Here is a 23,575-nt window from a genome sequence, read left to right on the forward strand (position 1 = left end):
CTCTGAACTTTTTCACTCTACTGTAGCAGTCTACTGGATCTTATTCTCCAGCATGTTTGTCAATTGTTAATGAGTCTTCTCCCTGTGACAATGGACCATGAAGTAATCCTCATCTTCCGTGTGTACCCTGCCCCGTCTCCCCAGTCCAAAGCGTCAGACATGCGTTTCGATGGTATATTTGAGGACAAGGAGGCCATCCAGCAGTCGAAGAGGCAGAGAGTGATCAACTCACGGTACAGAGGAGACTACATCGAACCTGTGATCTACAGAGCCATCATGGAGTAGCCTGCCGACTACAGCATGGAGTAGCCTACTCTACCAACAAATCACCAGCACTGATATTCCTTATCCAGACTTCTGCTCACTTTACCTTAATTTATCCACTGAGTGAGTAAGTGTAGCTCTGACTAAAGGACTTCCTCTGAAAATAACTGTCCAACCCCTAGTTTAGACTGTCTTTTTCTTCAATTCATCCCTTCATCATTCCAGCATTAGGCACTGGTTTCCCAGACACTGTTTAAGCCTGGTCCTGGACCAAAAATATCTTTCCAGAACTAGGCTTGATCTGTGTCCAGGAAACCTGTCCCTATGGTTATTACCATCCATGTCACATTTTATGCTAGTCTGCCAGTGCCCAGTATCAGTAATTTGTGTATTGAATGAAGTGATATTGGCCCTTGATTTTTGCTCCCAAACAAGATGTAAACTTTCTGATAATAACAATTCACTCAATATAATTCAGTGGTAGGAAGGATTTCCTCAAGGGAGTGAAGCAGACACAAAAGTTATTGCCACTCATCCTCATAAACACTTGTGTTTTCTGACTCAATATTTGACAATGTTTGCCAGTTGTTATTTTACGTACATATGTATATATTTTCCTATGTATACTGAACAAAAATATTAACACAACATGCAACAAGTTCAATGATTTTACTGAGTTACAGTTCATATAAGGAAATCAGTCAATTTAAATAAATAAATTAGGCCCTAATCTATGGATTTCACATGACTAGGCAGGGGCGCAGCCATGGGTGGGCCTGGGAGGACATAAGCTCATCCACTTGGGAGCTAGGCCCAGCCATTCAGAATGAATTTTTTGCCCAAAAAAGGGCTTTATTACAGACAGAAATGGGATGTACTGCCAAATTCTCTAAAATGAAGGAAGCGGCTTATGGTAGAGAAATGAACATTACATTTTCTGGCAACAGCTCTGGTGGATATTCCTGCAGTCAGCATGCCAAATTGCATGCTCCCACAAAACTTGATCCGTCTGTGGCATTGTGTTGTGTGACAAAACTGCACATTCTAGTGGCCTTTTATTATCCCCAGCACAAGGTACACCTGTGTAATGATAGTGGCGTTTAATCAGCTTCTTGATATGCCACACCTGTAAGGTGGATGGATTATCTTAGCAAATGAGAAATGCTCACTAACAGGGATGTAAACTAATTTGTGTACAAATTGAGAGAAATAAGCTTTTTGTGCGTATTGAACATTTCTGGGCATCATTTATTTCAGCTCATGAAACATGGAACCAACACTTTACATGTTGCGCTTTATATTTTTGTTCAGTATAGTTTATGGTGCTACTTGCACCTATGTTTGATTTCAAGGAGGTGCAATGCCATTTTAGTAACTAATACTGCCTCCTCTTAGCAGATTCACACTGTTGACTGCATTCCTATACATTTTGTAGGAATGCGTTGAATATAGCTTTTTCCATTTTGAGTTGGTTTTTTTACCAGCATATTTATTATATGGTGCTTGGAGAAACTAAAAGTAACTTCTGCAATACAGACAGTTTGTCAGTTGCAATGCTGTAGAGGTTTCAAAACGATTATGATGTATGTTCTATTTTTGCTATAGCGATGAATTGGAAATAGCCTGTTCAGAATTGCTGTGGGCTCTCCATTTATTTCCAAGTTGGTTCTTTACTCATTTAATGAAAGTTGTGCATCGCACTTTTATTTAAGTCCAGTTTGAGAGGACATTTTAATAGTTGTGTGCTGCCATTTGCTATTTTTGTGAGGGGGGGGGGGGACATGTTTGAAAATATTATTGTGAATTCTATATCTATAAGATGTTCTTACCCATCTCCACTCGGCCAAGATCGTCAACCATGATGCACTTATTAGGATAGGATATAGGATAAGGTGGCTTTCAGATTGTCTTCATTGTTTGTCTGTAAACTGCTGTTGTCTTGAGTGTAGGGTTGGAAAATTTTCCCACGTTTTCCAGAAATCCTGGTCGGAATATGCCTGGAATCAGGAGGGAATAAGCAGGAAATCTAGGTATACCCAATCTGGGATTTCTGGAAAACGTGGGAATTTTGAGAAAGTTCCCAGCATTTTGTGACCCTAATTGAGTGTGTGAGTCACAGAACTGACAGTATGGGTTACAGTTAGTTATAAAGGCCCACATTCACAGCAGTACCACTGAGCAAAAGGTTTTTATCATCATCATTCAATAGTATGGAAAAACTTAAGACTTATAATACATGGAGGAAAATTACTTTTCTATCAAAAATAACTATTGCTTTGTTTTATAATGATACATGTTCTATATTCACAGCCAGGAAAGCACTGAGATGTAATTATTGTAATAAGTAGTTTATTGAAAGATAAACGGTTGACTCTAGGGATCTTGGTAGCATCCCAAATGGAACCCTATTCCCTATATAGGGAGTAGGGTACCATTGGGACCGTTCCCTGGCCTGTTCGTGTTTGACCTTTTGAACGTTGACCTCTTTCCTGTGTCTGTGATAAATGAACGCTGGACTTCTTCCATATTATCATTCATGCATTTTGTAAACAATTTTTGTTTCAGTAAATTTTTGCCTTATGTCCTGTATTGGTGTTATTTGTTGGTGGTTCCATTACTATTTAATTACACTGGTTAACGATGTTTGACATGCTTATGACAATTATGACTACAATTTGCAGTATATGTAATCACACTTTCGGATACCTTGAGAGCTTAATACGTCATACCATTAAATCACAGTAGTGATACATTTACCTCTATATGGAGTAAAACGGTCAACTGAATTATTTCTGTCTTAGGAGAAGACTCCCAGTGTTTGTACCAGCAAACCTCACAGGTTAGCCCAAAACAGGATTTACACAGAACGTTTGAGATTAAGTTCAAGGAACCGGTCATTGCTTGAATTCATGAGACAATTTTTACAGAACTGTATATGATTTTGAAGGTCATACAGTGTATTTGAACAATTCAGATCCTTTGACTTTTTTCACATTTTGTTAAGTCACAGCCTTATTCTAAAATTGTTTAATTTATCGTCCCCCCCCCCCCAATCACAGCAGCGCAAAAGATTTGGGACTGACCCAAAATCAGCCCTGACAGTCATGTCCTGGTAACGTCCATGCTGTGCACCACCATGGTCGCCAATACCCCACAAAGCTAAACCAGGTTTCTAGATTTTTTTCTTCTATTTTATAAAAATAAAACTACCTTATATACATAAGTGTTTAAGACCCTTTGCTATGAGACTCAAAATTGAGCTTAGGTGCATCCTGTTTCTACAATTTTATTGGAGTCCACCTGTGGTAAATTCAATTGATTGGGCATTATTTGGAAAGGCACACAGCTGTCAATATAAGGTCCCACAGTTGACAGAGCAAAAACCAAGCCATAGGTATAGCTCTGAGACAGGATTGTGTCGAGGCACAGATCTGGGGAAGGGTACCAAAACATTTCTGCAGCATTGAAGTTCCCCAAACACAGTGGGCTCCATGGAGCTTGCCAAAGGGCACCCAGACCATGAGAAACAAGATTATCTGGTTTGATGAAACCAAGATTCAATTATTTGACCTGAATGCCTAGCGTCATGTCTGGAGGAAACCTGGCACCATCCCTACAGTGAAGCATGGTGGTGGCAGCATCATGCGGTGGGGATGTTTTTCAGCAGCAGGGACTGGGAGACTAGTCAGGATCGAGGGAAAGATGAACAGAGAAAAGTATAGAGAGATCCTTGATGAAAACCTGCTCCAGAGCGCTCAGGACCTCAGACTGGGGTGAACGTTCCCCTTCCAACAGGATAGCAACCCTAAGCTCACAGCCAAGACAATGCAGGAGTGGCTTTTTTCCCCCTCAATGTTCTTGAGGGGCCCAGCCAGAGCCCAGACTTGAACCCGATTGAACATCTCTGGAGAGACCTGAAAATAGCTGTGCAGCGACGCTTCACACCCAACCTGACAGATCTGCAGAGAAGAATAGGAGAAACTCCCTAAATACAGGTGTGCCAAGCTTGTAACGTCATACCTAAGATGACTTGAGGCTGTAATCACTGCCAAAGGTGCTTCAACAAAGTACTTAGTAAAGGGTCTGAATACTTATGTAAATGTGATACATTTTTTAAAAAAAACGTGTTTTGGCTTTGTCATTATGTGGTATTGTGTGTAGATTGATGAGGGATAAAAACAATTTAGAATAAGGCTGTAATGTAACAAAATGTGGGAAAAGTCTAGGGGTCTGAATACTTTACATTACAGTAGCCCAGCCTTTACAAAAATAGCAGTTGTATATTGCTCTGTTTATGGTTTGCACCAGCTCTCACACAGGTTGAATGTCATTTGTGTTTAGCAAACATTGCTCATTGTTTTTGAATGTAGACAAGACAATAAAGTGCTGAACAGCTTTATGAATGTATGATTATCTTTCCTATTTCTGCTTTTCTATTTGAATCCAATGCACTGACATTCAAGTCGCAACAACGTGACTTCTTTCCACCCTCACAACTAGCTACATTGTAGCAGTGTGCCACTGATTTGGCGTTTCAGAGATGTTCCCTCCCACTGTCAGTGTTGGGTCCACTGTGTTATGTGTGCTGATGGTGCAACTGTACAGTGACCGCTATTTACCTTTTGAGGAGGGTTCCACGTACACTCGCTGCTGGATTTCAATTTGAAATTGACGCTGGAGATGGACAGTTAGCTTGCATATAAAGACGAAATGTTTATCTTAGCTATCAGTCACTTCTGGGACACGTATCATCAAAGAAACGGTAAGGACACAAAAGGTGACAGTTAGCATAGCGCTAGCTAGCTTCTGTACTGTGACCAGCCATGCTTATATAGTAGAATGTGATAGAATGTAAAGTAGATACCGGTATTTAACATATCGACAAGCCTGTGCAATACATGTTTGGTCTTGCGCTTTGTTTCTGTTCACTGTATGCAATGCTGTTCGTTTAGCTAGCTAGCTGGCTTAGCTGTCCCTCCATGTCCAGATATACCTGACAGCCACCTAGCTCACTGAGCTATAATAAGAACGACCGAGCTGGGCTGGCGACCATGGTGGTCCACAGCATGGACGTCACCAGGACCTGGTTTTCAGGGCTGATTTTGGGTCAGCCGCGAATCTTTTGCGCTGCCTCAATGGTGTATAAAAAAATGTAGTCAACTGAATGCGCCACTCACTTCATAGAGCTGTGGTCACGTGAAACTCCCGAAGTCATCCAACGGTTATAATCAGGGGTGTAGTGCTGCTGGTGCGCAGCAGAGCGACGCTTCGCCACTTTTCACAATGGTGCTATGTCTCGCAAGATCACTTAATTATTAATTAGTATTTTACATAAACATAATACAATAGCATGATTTTATCAGACTACTATTATAGTAGTTAGGCTGATTGTGCTGAGATGTTGAATTGTTTTTCTGATTCGATGCCAGAATTTAACTCCACCGGTTCTAAAATTCGATTAGTTCGGCTGGTTAGCCACCCTTACATCATTCAAGATCGAAATGCATATTCCCATGAAACTGAATTATCATTCACGATTGACAGTGATGATGGCCTAATTTATAATAAGGTAGGCTTGATTTGGGGTTTTAGGATTTTAAAAATATAACATTTTCCTTTAGCCACTTACAGTATGTGTGGCATAAGCAATCATGCAATTAGGCTGGTACATTGTATGTATATTCTAAAATGATTTTATACATAGGCTTCATGTAGGTACCAACTTTCATTCAGAAATTATGGCTAACGTTTTTTTAAATGGTTCTATCTATTTAAAAAAAAAGTGCACTAAACCACTGGTTATAATAAATGTAAAGCAATTGCCATGCGTGGTCAACTGATAATTCCAACACCATTTTGATTGGGACAGCGTCATTGCACTTATTTGAGACAAGCATGGGAACTCATCTTGATAAATAAAATAAAAAAAATAGAAATGGATAAATCAATGTCCGATTTTTGTTTTAACTGTTCGGATCTTTGGTCACAATTAGGCTGGGAAATGTTAGCTAAATCGAGGTCAGTGCTCATAATCATTAGTCTAGCAATTGAAAGCGATTTTGTCCACACACACACACACACACACACACACACACACACACATTGCCTGATGAGCATCCCTGATGTTTTCCTGAACTTTCCAATACTTTTCGAATGCATCTCAGTCGCTTAGTCTACTGATGCGAATACACATTTGTACACTTTTCACATAGGCTATTAAAGTAATGACACATGTTTTTGAATTGTTTAAAATGTTAATGAGGCCTACATCGTTTCAATAACATTGAAACTGAAACCACTATTGGCTTCATTGACTTACTGAATGTATTCTTTTGTAATTGTAAGCGAGGCTACTTACTGATATATTATTTTAAATATTATTGTAACAGTAAGCCAACCTACACAGTAACCCATGTTATGTGGTTACTGACCACAATCGATTGAATTAATAATAAGTGTTGATTATTTGGCATTGGAGAGAGCATCGCTCATGGAAGAAAACAGTGATGAAGGAAGGGTGCTGGATTTGCCAAATTATAATTACTCCTGTCTCTATAAAAAATACATTAATTAATTTAGCTACAGAGGATCGATACATATATATATATATATATATATATATATATATATATTTCAATAGCTGTAAATTATGTTGTGTCACATTAAGAGCGCATAGGCCTAGTCTACTGTCGGGAATCCATCAATTGGTCAACCCGCACAGAAAATATTAAACAGTTGATTGTTGAGGTGAAGCGTTCAATGAAAATCAGGCAGCTAGAAGGTATTTCGCAATATTTCAAAATACAATTGCGGGGGAAAAATCTGTTTGAACAGTTGAGTGCCACTGGAAAGTTGGTGGACTATAATTTCCTCCTCATATTCTAGGCCTAAAATCTGTGTAGGCCTATCCACTATTTTTATTGGCCTTATTGGTTGCATTTAAGACATTTGTTTTATTGATCTCAGTATGTACATGTCAGAGTAGCTACCACCATTTGTGTGGTATAAAAAAAAACATTATTGTAATGTCTCCATTCATGTAAAATTAGAATTACAGGAAATTATTTTAGAAAAGGCACTTTTTTTTCCTCGGACCCACCAGCTCCTTAGCCCTGGTCTTTAGGACTGAGCTCCGATTGTAATGAAATTCTGGTGCATGTCCCCAGGTGGTGCCAATGCAGGAGGTGCGGTAGCGGAGGAATGCTCATCTCCGTTCTCTTAAATCGAGGCCGAGTTGAGTTTTGATAAGTGGTCAAGCGATATGCTAGCAACAACGTTAAGTCATCAGTCGATACTTTAAAAAAAATGCCAATTCAGAAAACGCCTACCTGCAACTGCGGCCCATCATACTTTTAATAACATATTTTATGGAATACAACCAGTGACTTTTTCCTAATTTATGTTGCTCAACTGGAGATTTCTTGACGTTTGAGATGTCTTGGCTTGTCTTGACTTTTGCGCTGAGTTGAAAACACAAATGAAAAAGTCGGTGGTTTAAACTTTTCGATTTAAAAAATGTATTTAAAAAAAGGTATGAATATGAACACTATGTGGAAGGACCGTTGTTGTACAGGATAAACATAGGTACAGATAAGAGTCTTCAGAATTGACATTTTTACAAGAATCAACTGATTGTTGTTGCTAGCACATCGTGCAACCAGTTATCAAAACTCAAATCTCGCCTTGATATTAGAGAACAAAATGTTCCTCAATTAGGTGTGCAGTTGAAGTTCTGCGCAATCAATGAACCGAACCTGCTGCTATTCTATCCTGTTCTATTCTATTATTTTGACACTATTCTATAAAAAGTGCATTGTAATTCCATATATTGGATTGTATCATATTCTATGCTATTATATTCTATACTACTTTTTCCTATAAAAAAAAAAATATCCATGCATTTTGAAATTGAATTCATCCTGATAACAAACCATCCTCTTCACCTACAATGAGGATGGTGCCATGCACAGTAGAAGGGGATGAGAATCATGAAGCCAACCCGTCACCTGCTCCTGGTGCTTTGTCCCATGGTGGTCCTGGGCTTCCTCTACTACTCGTCTGGGAGACTGCACCCCTGGGGCTGGGGACATAAATCATCACGTAAGTACAGTATAGCAACTACCCATGTCCTAGACGGAGTGCCAGTCTGTTTGTGCCGTCATGCCAAATCATTGTTATTCATTGTCATGCCAAACATGTTTATAATGAGTATGATGCACCAAGCTTTGCCCCCACCCCCATCCAGCATAATGTTTCCTGTCATTGTAGCAGCATGTTTTGTGTATACTACTACTTACCAGAAGGGGGAGCTAAGAGACTAATTCAATTTAGGAAACATGGAACTGAAAGATGTACTGTATATTCAGTAAATTCAGAAATCACGTAACTAAACAAAATTAACTACACTATAGAATAAAGAAATTATATAAAGCATGATATTAAAAATCTCTGGAGTACCTTAAATGAAATCCTAGGCAAAAAAAGCGAACTCGGCTTAATCCTTCATTGAGGTAGATGGCTTGTTCGTAACAAAACCCTTTGATATTGCCAACCACCTGAATATAATTTTTTGTTGACAATATTTTCAAACTGAGGCATGACATGTGAGCAATAAATGCTGAGCCTTTATATTCATGCACAACGGACCAAATAATGAAAGACAACGACTGTAGTTTTGAGTTCTGCAAAGTTGGTGTGGGAGAGGTGAAAATATTGTTGCTATCTCTAAATAAGGGCACAACACCTGGTACCGACAACCTGGATGGTAAATTGCTGACGTTGGTAGCGGAATACATTGTGACTCCTGTTTGACATATCTTCAATTTAGGCCTAGAAGATGGTGTGTGCCATCAGACATGGAGGGAGGCAAAGGTCTTTCCACTATCCAAGAATACCAAAGCACCCGTAATGGTTCAGACAGCCGACCAATCAGCCTGTTACCAATGCTTAGCAAACTTTTGGAAAAAATCATGTTTGACCAAATACAGTGATATTTTACAGAAAACAAATAAAAAACAGACTTTCAGCATGCTTATAGGGAAGGGCACTCAACATGCTCGGCACGGACACAAATTCCTGATGATTGGCTGAAAGAAAATGATAAGAAGATTGTGGGAGCTGTTTTGTTAGTATTCAGTGCAGCTTTTGATGTCATCGATCATAACCTCTTGGTGAAAAAACGTAGGCGTTATGGATTTACATCCTCTGCCTTATCATGGATTGACAGTTACCCGAGTGTGGTGAACCACAAGGGCAGCTGGCTTGGGTAATTATTGTTTTCTGTTTTTACTAATGACCTTTCACTGACTTTGAATAAAGCCTGTGTGTCTATGTACTCTGACTATTCAACCGTATACACGTAAGCTAAGACAGTAAAACAAATAACTGACACCCTTAACATAGAGCTTCAGTCAGTTTTAGAATGGGTAACTAGCAATAGGCTGGTGCTAAATATAAAAAAACTAAAAGCATAGTTTTTCGGGAAAAATCACTCACTCAACCCTAAACCTCATCTTGATCTATTACTTAATAATGTGACGATTGAGCAAGTTGAGGAGACTAAACTGCTAGTTGTAACCCTAGATAGCAAGCTGTCATGGTCAAAACATATAGACTCAATGGTTGCTAGAATGTGAATAGGTCTGTCCATGATAAGGCATTGTTCTGCTTTCTTGGCATCTAAGCAAACCAGGAAGGTCCTACAGGCCTTGATTTTGTCGCACATAGACTACTGCCCAGTTGTCTGGTCATGTGCGGCAAAGAAGGACATAGGAAAATTGCAGTTGGTCCAGAAAAGAGCAGCACGTATTGCGCTTAGATGTACACGGAGGGCGAATGTCAGTGGTATGCATGTCAATCTCTCCTCAGAGTTGAGGAGAGATTGACTGCATCACTATTGGTCTTTGTGCAAGGTGTTGATGGGTTAACAGTACTGAATTGTCTGTTGAAGCAGTTGTCACACAGTTCGGGCACTCATCGGTACCACACAAGACATGCAGCCAGAGGTCTCTTCACAGTCCCCAGGTCCAGAACAGAGGCTGGGAAACACACAGTATTAAATAGAGCCATGAATACATGGAACTCTCTGCCACCCCAAGTAACTCAAGCTAGCAATAAAATCGGATTTAAAAAAATTGATAAAAGAACACATTACGGCACAATGGGGACTGTGAAGAGACAGACATTTTTATATATTTTGGATTGTATTTTGCATTGTATTGTCTTATGTTGTTATGTACACTGAGTGTACAAAACATTAGGAACACCTTCCTAATATCGAGTTGCATCCCCTTTGCTCTCAACAGCCTCAGTTCATTGGGACATGGAATCTACAAGATGTCAAAAGTCTTCCACAGGGATGCTGGCCCATGTTGACTACAATGCTTCCCACAATTGTGTCAAGTTAGCTGGATGTCCTTTGGGTGGTGAACCATGCTTGATACACACGGGAAACTGTTAACCATGACAAACCCAGAAGTGTTGTAGTTCTTGACACAAACCGGTGCGTCTGGCACCGACTACCATACACCGCTCAAAGGCACTTACATTGCGTTTGGAAAGTAATCAGACCCCTTTACTTTTTCCACATTTTGTTATGTTACAGCTCTTTTCCTCATCAATCTACACACAAAACCCCATAATGACATAGCAAAAACAGGTTTATAGACAATTTAGCAAATGCATAAAAAAATAAAAAAAATATCACATTTACGAGTGATAGATGTGCAGAAGATGAATGTGCAAGTAGAGATACTGGGGTGCAAAGGAGCAAAATAAATAAATAACAGTATGGGGATGAGGTAGTTGGATGGGCTATTTACAGATGGGCTACGTACAGGTGCAGTGATCTGTGAGCTGCTCTGACAGCTGATGCTTAAAGTTAGTGAGGGAGATATGAGTCTCCAGCTTCAGTGATTTTTGCAGTTCGTTACAGTCATTGGCAGCAGAGAACTGGAAGGAAAGGCGGTCAAAGGAAGAATTGACTTTGGGGGTGATCAGTGAAATATACCTGCTGGAGCACGTGCTACGGGTGGGTGCTGCTATGGTGACCAGTGAGCTGAGATAAGGCAGGGCTTTACCTAGCAAAGACTTATAGATGACCTGGAGCCCATGGGTTTGGCGACGAATGTGAAGCGAGGGCCAGCCAACGGGAGCATGCAGGTCACAGTGGTGGGTAGTATATGGGGCTTTGGTGACAAAACGGATGGCACTGTGATAGACTACATCCAATTTGCTGAGTAGAGTGTTGGAGGCTATTTTGTAAATGAGATCGCTGAAGTCAAGGATCGGTAGATAGTCAGTTTTACGAGGGTATGTTTAGCAGCATGAGTGAAGGATGCTTTGTTGCATAATAGGAAGCCGATTCTAGATTTCATTTTGGATTGGAGATGCTTAATGTGAGTCTGGAAGGAGAGTTTACAGTCTAACCAGACACCTAGGTATTTGTAGTTGTCCACATATTCTAAGTCAGAACCGTCCAGACTAGTGATGCTGGACGGGCAGGCAGGTGCGGGCAGCGATCGGTTGAAGAGCATGCATTTAGTTATACTTGCATTTAAGAGCAGTTGGAGGCCATGGAAGGATAGTTGTATGGCATTGAAGCTCGTCTGGAGGTTAGTTAACACAGTGTCCAAAGAAGGGGCAGAAGTAGAGGTGGAGAGGTGGATCAGAGAATCACCAGCAGCCAGAGCCACATCATTGATGTATACAGAGAAAAGAGTCGGCCCGAGGATTGAACCCTGTGGCACCCCCATAGAAATTGTCAGAGGTCCGGACAACAGGCCCTCCGATTTGACACTCTGAACACTTCTGAGAAGTAGTGGGTGAACCAGACAAGGCAGTCTTGAGAAACCAAGGCTGTTGAGTCTGCCGATAAGAATGTGGTGATTGACAGATTTGAAAGCCTTGGCCAGGTCGATGAATACAACTGCACAGTATTGTCTCTTATCGATGGCGGTTATGATATCGTTTAGGACCTTGAGCATGGCTGAGGTGCACCCATGACCTGCTCGGAAACCACATTGCATAGCGGAGAAGGTACGATGGGATTCGAAATGGTTGGTGATCTGTTTGTTAACTTGACTTTCGTAGGCCTTAGAAAGGCAGGGTAGGATAGATATAGGTTTTGAAGAGGGGGATGACCACGGCAGCTTTCCAATCTTTGGGAATCTCAGACGATACGAAAGAGAAGTTGAACAGGCTAGTAATAGGGGTTGCAACAATTTCTGCTGATAATTTTAGAAAGAGAGGGTCCAGATTGTCAAGCCCCTGCTGATTTGTTGGGGTCCAGATTTTGCAGCTCTTTCAGAACATCAGCTATCTGTACTTGGGTGAAGGAGAAATGGGGGAGGCTTAGGCAAGTTGCTGTGTGGGGTGCAGAGCTGTTGACCGGGGTAGGGGTAGCCAGGTTTAAAGCATGGCCAGCCGTAGTGAAATGCTTATTGAAATTCTAAATTATCTTGGATTTATCGGTGGTGACAGTGTTTCCTAGTCTCAGTGCAGTGAGCAGCTGGGAGGAGGTGCTCTTATTCTCCATGGAATTTACAGTGTCCCAGAACTTTTTGGAGTTTGTGCGACAGGATGCAAATTTCTGTTTGAAAAAGCTAGCCTTTGCTTTCCTAACTGCCTGTGTATATTGGTTCCTAACTTCCCTGGAAGTTGCATATCGCGGGGGCTATTCGATGCTAATGCAGTACACCACAGGATGTTTTTGTGCTGGTCAAGGGCAGCCAGGTCCGGAGTGAACCAAGGGCTATATCTGTTCCTGGTTCTACATTTTTTAAATGAGGCATGCTTATTTAAGATGGTGAGGAAAGCACTTTAAGAATAACCAGGCATCCTCTACTAACGGAATGAGGTCAATATCCTTCCAGGATACCCCTGCCAGGTCGATTAGAAAGGCCTGCTCGCTGAAGTGTTTTCGGGAGCGTTTGAGAGTGATGAAGGGTGGTAGTTTGACCGCAGACCCATTACGCACGCAGGTAATGAGGCAGTGATTGCTGAGATCCTGGTTGATGACAGTATTTGGATGGCAGGTTGATTAGGATGATATCTATGAGGGTGCCCATGTTTACGGATTTGGGTTTGTACCTGGTAGTTTCATTGATCATTTGTGTGAGATTGAGGGCATCAAGCTTAGATTGTAGGATGGCCGGGGTGTTAAGCATGTCCCAGTTTAGGTCACCTAACAGCAGGAGCGCTGAAGATAGTTGGGGGGCAATCAATTCACATATGGTGTCCAGGGCACATCTGGGGCCAGAAGGTGGTCTATAGCAGCGGCAATGGTGAGAGACTTGTTTCTGGAAAGGTGGATTTTTAAAAGTAGAATCTCAAATTGTTTGGGCACAGTCCTGGATAGTAAGACAGAACTCTGCAGTAGATTGCAACTTCGCCCCCTTTGGCAGGTTGTCGGAAAACATCTTGTCGGAAAATTTTATAGTTAGGGATGAAAATTCCAGGGGTTTTGGTGGTCTTCCTAAGCCAGGATTCAGACACGGCTAGGACATCCGGGTTGGCAGAGTGTGCTAAAGAAGTGAATAAAACAAACTTAGGGAGGAGGCTTCTAATGTTAACATGCATGAAACCAAGGCTTTTAAGGATACAGAAGTCAACAAATGAGAGTTCCTGTGGAATGGGAGTGGAGCTAGGCACTGCAGGGCCTGGATTAACCTCTACATCACCAGAGGAACAGAGGAGTATGATAAGGGTACGGCTAAAGGCTATAAGAACTAGTCGTCTAGTACTTTCGGAACAGAGAGTTAAAGGAGCAGGTTTCTGGGCACGGTAGAATAGATTCAAGGCATAATGTACAGACAAAAGTATGGTAGAATGTGAATCCAGTGGAGGAGGTAAACCTAGGCATTGAGTGACAATGAGAGAGATATTGTCTCTAGAAACATCATTTAAACCAGGTGAGGTCACCGCAGGTGTGGGAGGTGGAACTAAAGGGTTATCTAAGGTACAGTGGGGTATAGTCAGCCACCAATTGTGCAAGTTCTCCCACTTAAAAAGATGAGAGGCCTGTAATTTTCATCATAGGTTCACTTCAACTATGACAGCCAAAATGAGAAAAAAAATCCTGAAAATCACATTGTAGGATTTTTTATGAATTTATTTGCAAATTATGGTGGAAAATAAGTATTTGGTCACCTACAAACAAGCAAGATTTCTGGCTCTCACAGACCTGTAACAACTTCTTTAAGAGGCGTCTCTGTCCTCCACTCGTTACCTGTATTAATGGCACCCGTTTGAACTTGTTATCAGTATAAAAGACACCAAGGAGACTTTTGTTTCGAAATCTCCTAGGCAAGTCTTACTTTCAAGTAATTATTATACTGTTAAATAATGTTATTCCAGCCTGAGCTTTTCTCTGCGTAATAGCAAAATGTTATTAATAACATTAATAACAGAATAACTAAATTACCGGAATAGGCTAACTAAAGTTATATGTAACAACGTACAGTAGGCCTACAACGTAACTACACAGCTATAGAGCATTACACGACTCTGTCGTGTTTATTTTGTAAAGTTTTTTGTATAGTTATGTACAAAATCATGATGTTTTTTAAAGTTAAATGTTTAGGTTAAATGTCTAACTCAGGAGAAACAAGAACAACACTACTCTTCTCTTTCGTTCTCTCATGTCCTTCCTCTCACTCCGTCAACTAGCAGGGTCTGTGAAAATACACATATTTCAAAGCGGAAAATGATTCCTGTACCTCAGGCATATCAGCATTTGTTAGCAATTTGGGAGATATGTTTGTTCACCACTCTCCACAGATGCAAGTTGAGTTTCCAAGTTCAGAAAAGGGATGGAAGGAGCGAGCCAAGCATGATGCCGTAGGGCTTCTTGTTCTCTGCCAACCTGAGTCCAGGCTTGATTTGAAAATAGCCCATTATGTAAAAACCAAGTAAACGTTTGGAGATTAGTGCATTTAACTTTACTCTGAGTGTTTAAGCTTTTTGGCAGATGAGCCAAAGAAAGAAAGGAAGTTTAGCAGGCTAACAGGTATCCTCAAACAACAGATATTGTGAGAGCAACTCAACAACCTCACACCCCCTGTCCTGATTTTACGGTACATTTACGCCAACGGCGGTGTCGCTGTTGGGTGTGTTGAACTTTCTTTTATGTGGTTTGTAAGGTGTACCTCTTTAAAAATGGTCCTCATCCCTGATTTGAGGCTGCATCCCTATTCTCTACATAATTCACTACTTTTAACCAGAGTGCTATGGGCCCTGGTCAAAAGTGGTACACTACATAGGGAATAGGGTGCCATTTGGGACACATCCCCTATCTAACAGCTTGTTCTACAACAATAGCTTGTTTTCCTATGAACCCACTATCAAGCAATGCACCTCTCAGGAGGTAGTTTGGACTTGGCAGAAAGTGTATTATTCACTTGTTTGGACTCCTCAATGTCCAATGATGTGCAAACCAAACCCTTAAACCATTCCCTTCAACTGCGTAAACTTGATGGAATTACTTCTCTTTTTAATCATCCTGTCATGACAGCTTTAAATTTGTTTATTTTTAATGGGGTTATTGCTTAATCTCATGATTTTCAATATCGTCCAACACTTTGTAAAATGGCAGGCTGAGACGACAGTGAATGATGATGTTGGCGGTAGAGCCTAGCTGCCTAGGAGCAACAGAACAGGAGATGGATGTGCTCTTCTGAGAGAGGGTGTCACGCCCTGACCTTAGAGAGCCGTTTTATTTCTCTATTTGGTTAGGTCAGGGTGTGATTTGGGGTGGGCATTCTATGTTGCCTATTTCTTTGTTTTGGCCGAGTATGGTTCCCAATCAGAGGCAGCTGTCTATCGTTGTCTCTGATTGGGAATCATACTTAGGCAGCCTTTTTCCCACCTGTGTCTGTGGGTAGTTATTTTCTGTTTTGTCTCTGTTACCTGACAGAACTGTTCGCTTTCGTTTTGTTACTTTGTTCGAGTGTTTTTTGTTAATAAAATAATCATTAACACTTTTCACGCTGCGCTTTGGTCCACTCCTTCTGAAGACAGGTGTTACAAAGCGTGCTGGAAGTGTTAGTGGGAATTATGAGGGTGGTGGTTAATATGGATTCTTGTTTATGTCACACCCTATGACTAACACTACTCAATCAACCACCTGTTTTCACACTGTTTTCCACATAGAAATAACATTTCTACAACGAACATTCCCATTCAAGCCCATGGCAAGCAATTATATTTCTATGGTTTTCCCTTGGATAGGAGGGCTTGTCCAGCGATATCTAACTGAACACTTACTACCCTGGGGCTTAACTCGTTACTTAACTCTTGTGTTTCAGAGAAAGACCTGGATAGTTTTTTCTCCGTGGGACGATTATTTCACTCAGGTAGTATAGATTAAGGTTTAGAGTTAAGCCAACCCTGCCACATATATACCCGGCATCCATGTTGGGAGGTTTTGTCAATCTTATGCATTTTCAAAAGCCTGGCCTTCTCATAGTACTCACTTAGGTGTGCTTACATTTGATTAACAAACATCTAGAATTGAGTGCAACTGCTGTAAATAGTGTATCTGGCATATCAGATGATAATAGTGGTCATTCACTGTATTATTGAAACTATATATTTAATTTATTGAAATCCATCACCTCCCAACATTTTAAAACATTTCCAAACTGCCACCAGTTCAATCTTCTATGGTATGTCCACATGTTGAAATACAGTATATCTTTCAAAGACAATTATCTTCTATCTATATGTGTTAATTTTATAGGAAAAGAATGGCTGGAAATGTACAATTTCATTCAGTATTTCTCTTTTGTATGTAAGACTTCACCTTTAATGTTTTAATGATTCACTGTACATTGAGAACCAGCCTTCTTTTGAATTTCATAACCAAATGTGGATCATTCAACCTCATTAATGACCTTGACATAGGAAATGAAAACGTGCCATAGAAACACCCATAGTCGACCAAAATCCACCCTGCAGTTAAGAGATATATATTTGTAAGAGCAGGACCCATGAGCTCCCCTGATTTCCAGACCCCGGAATCTAGAGCCCAGAGGTAGCTGGCTAGAGGCTTGCTGCTAGAACAAATCTCACTCTCTGCCCAGCAATATTAACAAGCACCGATTTATCTCCTCCCCAACTAACCCACCACACTTCACAACAAACCTCTCAATCCCATCAGCACTCAATGAACCTGTCACCACAGCACTCCTCCCACACACACACATACACACACATGCACACACACACTAGAGGTTGACCGATTATGATTTTTCAACGCCGATACCGATTATTGGAGGACTAAAAAAGCCGATAGCGATTAATCAGCCGATTTTTAAAATGTATTTGTAATAATGACAATTACAACAATACTGAATGAACACTTATTTTAACTTAATATAATACATCAATAAAATCAATTTAGCCTCAAATAAATAATGAAACATGTTCAATTTGGTTTAAATAATGCAAAAACAAAGTGTTGGAGAAGAAAGTAAAAGTGCAATAAGTGCCATGTAAGAAAGCTAACGTTTAAGTTCCTTGCTCAGAACATGAGAACATATGAAAGCTGGTGGTTCCTTTTAACATGAGTCTTCAGTATTCCCAGGTAAGACGTTTTAGGTTGTAGTTATTATAGGAATTATAGGACTATTTCTCTCTATACCATTTGTATTTCATATACCTTTGGGTGTTCTTATAGGCGCTTTAGCATTGCCAGTGTAACAGTATAGCTTCCGTACCTCTCCTCGCTCCTACCTGGGCTCGAACCAGGAACACAACGACAATAGCCACCCTCGCAGCAGCGTTACCCATGCAGAGCAAGAGGAACAACTACTCCAAGTCTCAGAGCGAGTGACGTTTGAAACTCTATTAGCGCGCACCCCGCTAACTAGCTAGCCATTTCACATCACATTGTTACACCAGCCTAATCTCGGGAGTTGATAGGCTTGAAGTCATAAACAGCAGCGCTGCTGGCAAAATGCATGAAAGTGCTGTTTGAATGAATGCTTATGAGCCTGCTGGGGCCTACCATCGCTCAGTCAGACTGCTCTATCAAATCATAGACTTAATTATAATATAATAACACAGAAATACGAGCCTTAGGTCATTAATATGGTCAAATCCGGAAACTATCATCTCGAAAACAAGACGTTTATTCTTTCAGTGAAATACGGAACAGATGTTTATTTTATATTCCTGTTACATTGCACAATCTTCAATGTTATGTCATAATTACGTAAAATTCTGGCAAATTAGTTCGCAATGAGTCAGGCGGCCCAAACTGTTGCATATACCCTGACTCTGCGTGCAATGAACGCAAGAGAAGTGACACAATTTCACCTGGTTAATATTGCCTGCTAACCTGGATTTATTTTAGCTAAATATGCAGGTTTAAAAATATATACTTCTGTGTATTGATTTTTAACAAAGACATTGGTGTTTATGGTTAGGTACACGTTGGAGCAACGACAGTCCTTTTTCGCGAATGCGCACTGGATCGATTATATGCAACGCAGGACACGCTAGATAAACTACTAATATCATCAACCATGTGTAGTTATAACTAATGATTATGATTGAATAAGTTTAATGCTAGCTAGCAACTTACCTTGGCTTCTTACTGCATTCGCGTAACAGGCGCCCACCTCGTGAGGCAGGTGATTAGAGCGTTGGACTAGTTAACTGTAAGGTTGCAAGATTGAATCCCTGAACTGACAAGTTAAAAATCTGTCATTCTGCCCCGAACAATGCAGTTAACCCACTGTTCCTAGACCGTCATTGAAAATAAGAATGTGTTCCAAGATGACCGATTTCTGATTGTTATGAAAACTTGAAATCGGCCCTAATTAAAACTTGAAATCGGCCCCCATTTTCGATTAATCGGTCGACCTCTAACACACACACATACGACACACACTCCATCACACACTGTGGTCTAGTCTCCCACAGCCAGATGGTATTCGATCAATTTACAGCTTTATCTTCAGTGTTCTTGAAGATCTCCAAGATCTCTTCTCATTTTATTTGTGCTTAATTTCCTTTTAAGCAGCAGGGTGCACAGAGTTATTTGCTTTAGCAGGCAGATAGCAGCACCATGAAAGAGCTGGATAACTTGAGTAACTAATGAGAGGCCTTAGATCTGGCTACTCCAGTGTCAATTTAATTGAACTCTGCCGGGCAAATGTTAAAGATATGTACTTTTTTTTTTTGACTGAATGTACTGTTTTGAAAGTGGGTGAACAGTGCTCTGCTGCTTTTCAAATACAAGTGTGACCTCTGTTTACCTTTGTTTTAACAGGAAATGTTGGATTCAAAACTATCATTTGTTTTCTTGTTTTTAACAATGTTATTTTGAATGAAGAAAGCTAAGATTGAGATTAAGTTGTCCTGACCTCAATAAATCAGTTCAACTAAACCACATAATTTATCTAGACACATTTGCCAGCCAGACCATTGAGAAGAGCAAATATGATGTTTTTTGTGTTACTGTTCCACTCCCATAAGGACATGAAGTCATGTACCAGGCCTGCAAATAAAGGGCAGAGAGGACACAGTCATTACCAGTTTAAAGAACAGATCCAGTGACCTCTGATGACGAATATAATATGATGATTGCAGACAGACATGTTTTTATGAAGTTGAAAATGTACCCATGTCGTAAGAGATTCATATGTGTCCATGTCATAAGTAGAAATAGCTACTGCCTCATGATCCATGACGTTTCCTATGACCCAAGCTCCAACAGAAACTTACCAAAAATGTAATACTCTCATTGCTTTCCACTAGTTGTTCTTTTAAGCTTCATGGCACCTTGTCTATAGATGATCCACAGCTAAATTAATATGAAAGAATGTAAACATTGATTACTACACTTTTTGTTTTAGTTTGTATTCATCCGTTTTGCAATGTTTTGTTCTTTGTTCTCTAGCCATCAACATTTACTTAATCTCACTCTGTCGCTCTCTTTCTCGCTCTAGTGTATGACAAACAGGGATTCTTGCTGAAGTTGGATGGTAATCTGTAAGTATTCCCTTAATACATTCTCTTTTCCAGTGTGTTGTGTTTTACCCCTTCACCTTGCTTTGTGTGTTTTGGCTAGTGTTCATGTACACTGCTCAAAAAAATAAAGGGAACACTAAAATAACACATCCTAGATCTGAATGAATGAAATATTCTTATTAAATATTTTTTTCTTTAAAGTTGAATGTGCTGACAACAAAATCACACAAAAATTATCAATGGAAATCAAATGTATCAACCCATGGTGGTCTGGATTTGGAGTCACACTCAAAATTAAAGTGGAAAACCACACTACAGGCTGATCCAACTTTGATGTAATGTCCTTAAAACAAGTCAAAATGAGGCTCAGTAGAGTATGTGGCCTCCACGTGCCTGTATGACCTCCCTACAACGCCTGGGCATGCTCCTGATGAGGTGGCGGATGGTCTCCTGAGGGATCTCGTCCCAGACCTGGACTAAAGCATCCACCAACTCCTGGACAGTCTGTGGTGCAACGTGGCGTTGGTGGATGGAGTGAGACATGATGTCCCAGATGTGCTCAATTGGATTCAGGTCTGGGGAACAGGCGGGCCAGTCCATAGCATCAATGCCTTCCTCTTGCAGGAACTGCTGACACACTCCAGCCACATGAGGTCTAGCATTGTCTTGCATTAGGAGGAACCCAGGGCCAACCGCACCAGCATATGGTCTCACAAGGGGTCTGAGGATCTCATCACGGTACCTAATGGCAGTCAGGCTACCTCTGGCGAGCACATAGAGGCCCCCCAAAGAAATGCCACCCCACACCATGACTGACCCATCGCCAAACCGGTCATGCTGGAGGATGTTGCAGGCAGCAGAACGTTCTCCACGGCTTCTCCAGACTCTGTCACGTCTGTCACATGTGCTCAGTGTGAACCTGCTTTCATCTGTGACGAGCACAGGGAGCCAGTGGCGAATTTGCCAATCTTGGTGTTCTCTGGCAAATGCCAAACGTCCTGCACGGTGTTGGGCTGTAAGCACAACCCTCACCTGTGGACGTCGGGCCCTCATACCACCCTCATGGAGTCTGTTTCTGACCGTTTGAGCAGACACATGCACATTTGTGGCCTGCTGGAGTTCATTTTGCAGGGCTCTGACAGTGCTCCTCCTGCTCCTTCTTGCACAAAGGCAGAGGTAGCGGTCCTGCTGCTGGGTTGTTGCCCTCCTACGGCCTCCTCCACGTCTTCTGATGTACTGGCCTGTTTCCTGGTAGCGCCTCCATGCTCTGGACACTACGCTGACAGACACAGCAAACCTTCTTGCCACAGCTCGCATTGATGTGCCATCCTGGATGAGCTGCACTACCTGAGCCACTTGGTGGGTTGTAGACTCCGTCTCATGCTACCACTAGAGTGAAAGCACCGCCAGCATTCAAAAGTGACCAAAACATCAGCCAGGAAGCATAGGAACTGAGAAGTGGTCTGTGGTCACCACCTGCAGAACCACTCCTTTATTGGGGGTGTCTTGCTAATTGCCTATAATTTCCACCTGTTGTCTATTCCATTTGCACAACAGCATGTGAAATTTATTGTCAATCAGTGTTGCTTCCTAAGTGGACAGTTTGATTTCACAGAAGTGTGATTGACTTGGAGTTACATTGTGTTGTTTAATTGTTCCCTTGTTTTTTTGAGCAGTGCATGTTTTCGTTAGCCTCGACAGTCATCAAACTCTTAAGACTGTTACTGCTTCAGCTCCTTATCGCAAGTATTCCGAGTTATTTCACAAGATAATTATTTTTGTGTGTTTTAGTATTTGTTAATGATTAAATTGATTAGTTATACGTAAGAGCATGATACTAGCAACATCAAGGTTGTGGGTTTCCTTCTCACAGGGGGGTCGTTAATTTAATTTCAGCAAGTCATGACACCCAGATTGTTCTGAAATCGTTTCTGGAGTTAGAAAAAATTAAGCATTCCGGAATCATTATTTTGTTGAAATATTATTTGATCTCTGAGAAGTTAAGCTAATTGATTTCACCCATATTAGCCATTTTAATTCATAGGATTCATATAATATGCAAAAATTATAGTACCTAGCATCTTATTTGAACCAAACTTTTTTCTAACAATGAGTTCGACATGAGGAATTTCCAAAGAAATGGTCCAGGTACTTGCATTGATTTGTGACACAGGTGCAAAAAAAAGTTAGCATTTGAAGCAGTTGCCAGGTAAACAAACCAAAGCTTGGGTTGCTGTCATACCAGCTCCCCAGCAGACTGCCGGCGCAGAAGAAATATCAGCCTGCACAGAGAAGTACGAGATTGAGCTCAACTTTCTAGAGTTTTCTCAATTAGTTAACACTATCAACGTTTTGCTTTACCATGGAAATTGTGCTCAAATCAACACAATATTAGCCACTTTCAATGTAACATACCGAAACAAAACTATGCAAGACTTAGTATGCAAAACTAACTGCAATCGATTTTATTGTAGGCTGAGTGCATTGGAGTAGGATTCAATTGACTCAGCCCACACTCTACATAGACCGGTATGCCATAACCAGTCAGAGCTAAAGTAGGCCTAATATGCAAATATGCATTACCATATATGGATCTGTGCCACTCACGTTGAACTGTTCTGTGTTTACAGCATGAGCTGTCACGAGTAGACGTGCTTGTTTTGAGATCAAAGCGAGAGCTGCATATAGCCAGCCACCTGTGCACATTTGATCATATTCTTTGCTAGTTAATTAGCCTTGTTATAGCTCAGTTCTAGTCAAGAATGTGGGAGTGGTTGCTTACTACAAGAGCACAAATTGTGTGCAACTTTGAAAAGCAAGTCAGGCATGTTTTTTTCAAAAGTCTCACGGAATGTAGACCAACATTTAACGCCACACATTTGCTGCTACTGTGGGCTGAATGATAGAACAGCTGTTTCCATGTTAATGTTATGGGATGCATTTTTCTTCATTATTTTTTATGGTAGGCCATTCTGATCAAATAGCCACAGTTACTTACTTGGCCACGGTTTAAAACTAACTTAAAGCAAGTACAGCCTTAGTGTTCACAGTAAACGCGCTCCGGACGTTTGCGTTCAGAAGACGTGAAATTTGCTCAATGCTGACAATAACAGGGAACATTGCCAATGAAGCAAGCTAGATCTACTCAGGGTTTTCTAAAGCTAACCAGCTTCAGTTAGCTTCACATTTCAGCTCAGTCTTCATCCGTACTACGGCGGTGGATATTGCTTGTCCTCCTGCCACTAACTCTAGCAGGCATGCAACTGTGCGTGCATGTCACACATGGCTAGTCGAGTACCAAACTCTTCATTGAGACAATGCTGAAACGTCAATC

The 23,575-nt window shown here is 40.9% G+C and overlaps 2 protein-coding genes across 18 annotated transcripts in view; both read left to right on the forward strand.

The window, feature by feature from the left end:
- LOC139406746 (lysine-specific demethylase 4A-like) overlaps window positions 1-2,846 on the forward strand; it is a 54,118-nt gene extending 51,272 nt beyond the window's left edge. For all 4 annotated transcript variants that reach the window (XM_071149732.1, XM_071149735.1, XM_071149733.1 and 1 more), the window contains one exon: window positions 145-2,846. In XM_071149732.1, coding sequence (XP_071005833.1) covers window positions 145-285 — 141 coding nt within the window. In that variant the 3' untranslated portion in view covers window positions 286-2,846. The remainder of the gene's footprint in view (window positions 1-144) is intronic.
- Window positions 2,847-4,800: 1,954 nt separating this feature from the next.
- The window catches only part of LOC139406747 (CMP-N-acetylneuraminate-beta-1,4-galactoside alpha-2,3-sialyltransferase-like), a 109,648-nt gene continuing 90,873 nt past the window's right edge, over window positions 4,801-23,575 (forward strand). For 6 of the 14 annotated variants that reach the window (XR_011634021.1, XR_011634018.1, XM_071149744.1 and 3 more), the window contains exons 1-3: window positions 4,838-5,026; window positions 8,238-8,364; window positions 20,220-20,262. Coding sequence is in view for 9 of the 14 variants with exons in the window: in XM_071149744.1 (XP_071005845.1) it covers window positions 8,244-8,364; window positions 20,220-20,262 (164 nt within the window). In the remaining 5 variants the exon portion in view is untranslated. Of the gene's footprint in view, window positions 5,027-8,217; window positions 8,365-20,219; window positions 20,263-23,575 lie in introns of all 14 variants that reach the window. The other 8 variants (XM_071149736.1, XR_011634022.1, XM_071149737.1 and 5 more) reach the window with 8 other exon arrangements.

This window comes from Oncorhynchus clarkii, chromosome 4 (genome assembly GCF_045791955.1).
Source record: "Oncorhynchus clarkii lewisi isolate Uvic-CL-2024 chromosome 4, UVic_Ocla_1.0, whole genome shotgun sequence".
Taxonomy (NCBI): domain Eukaryota; kingdom Metazoa; phylum Chordata; class Actinopteri; order Salmoniformes; family Salmonidae; genus Oncorhynchus; species Oncorhynchus clarkii.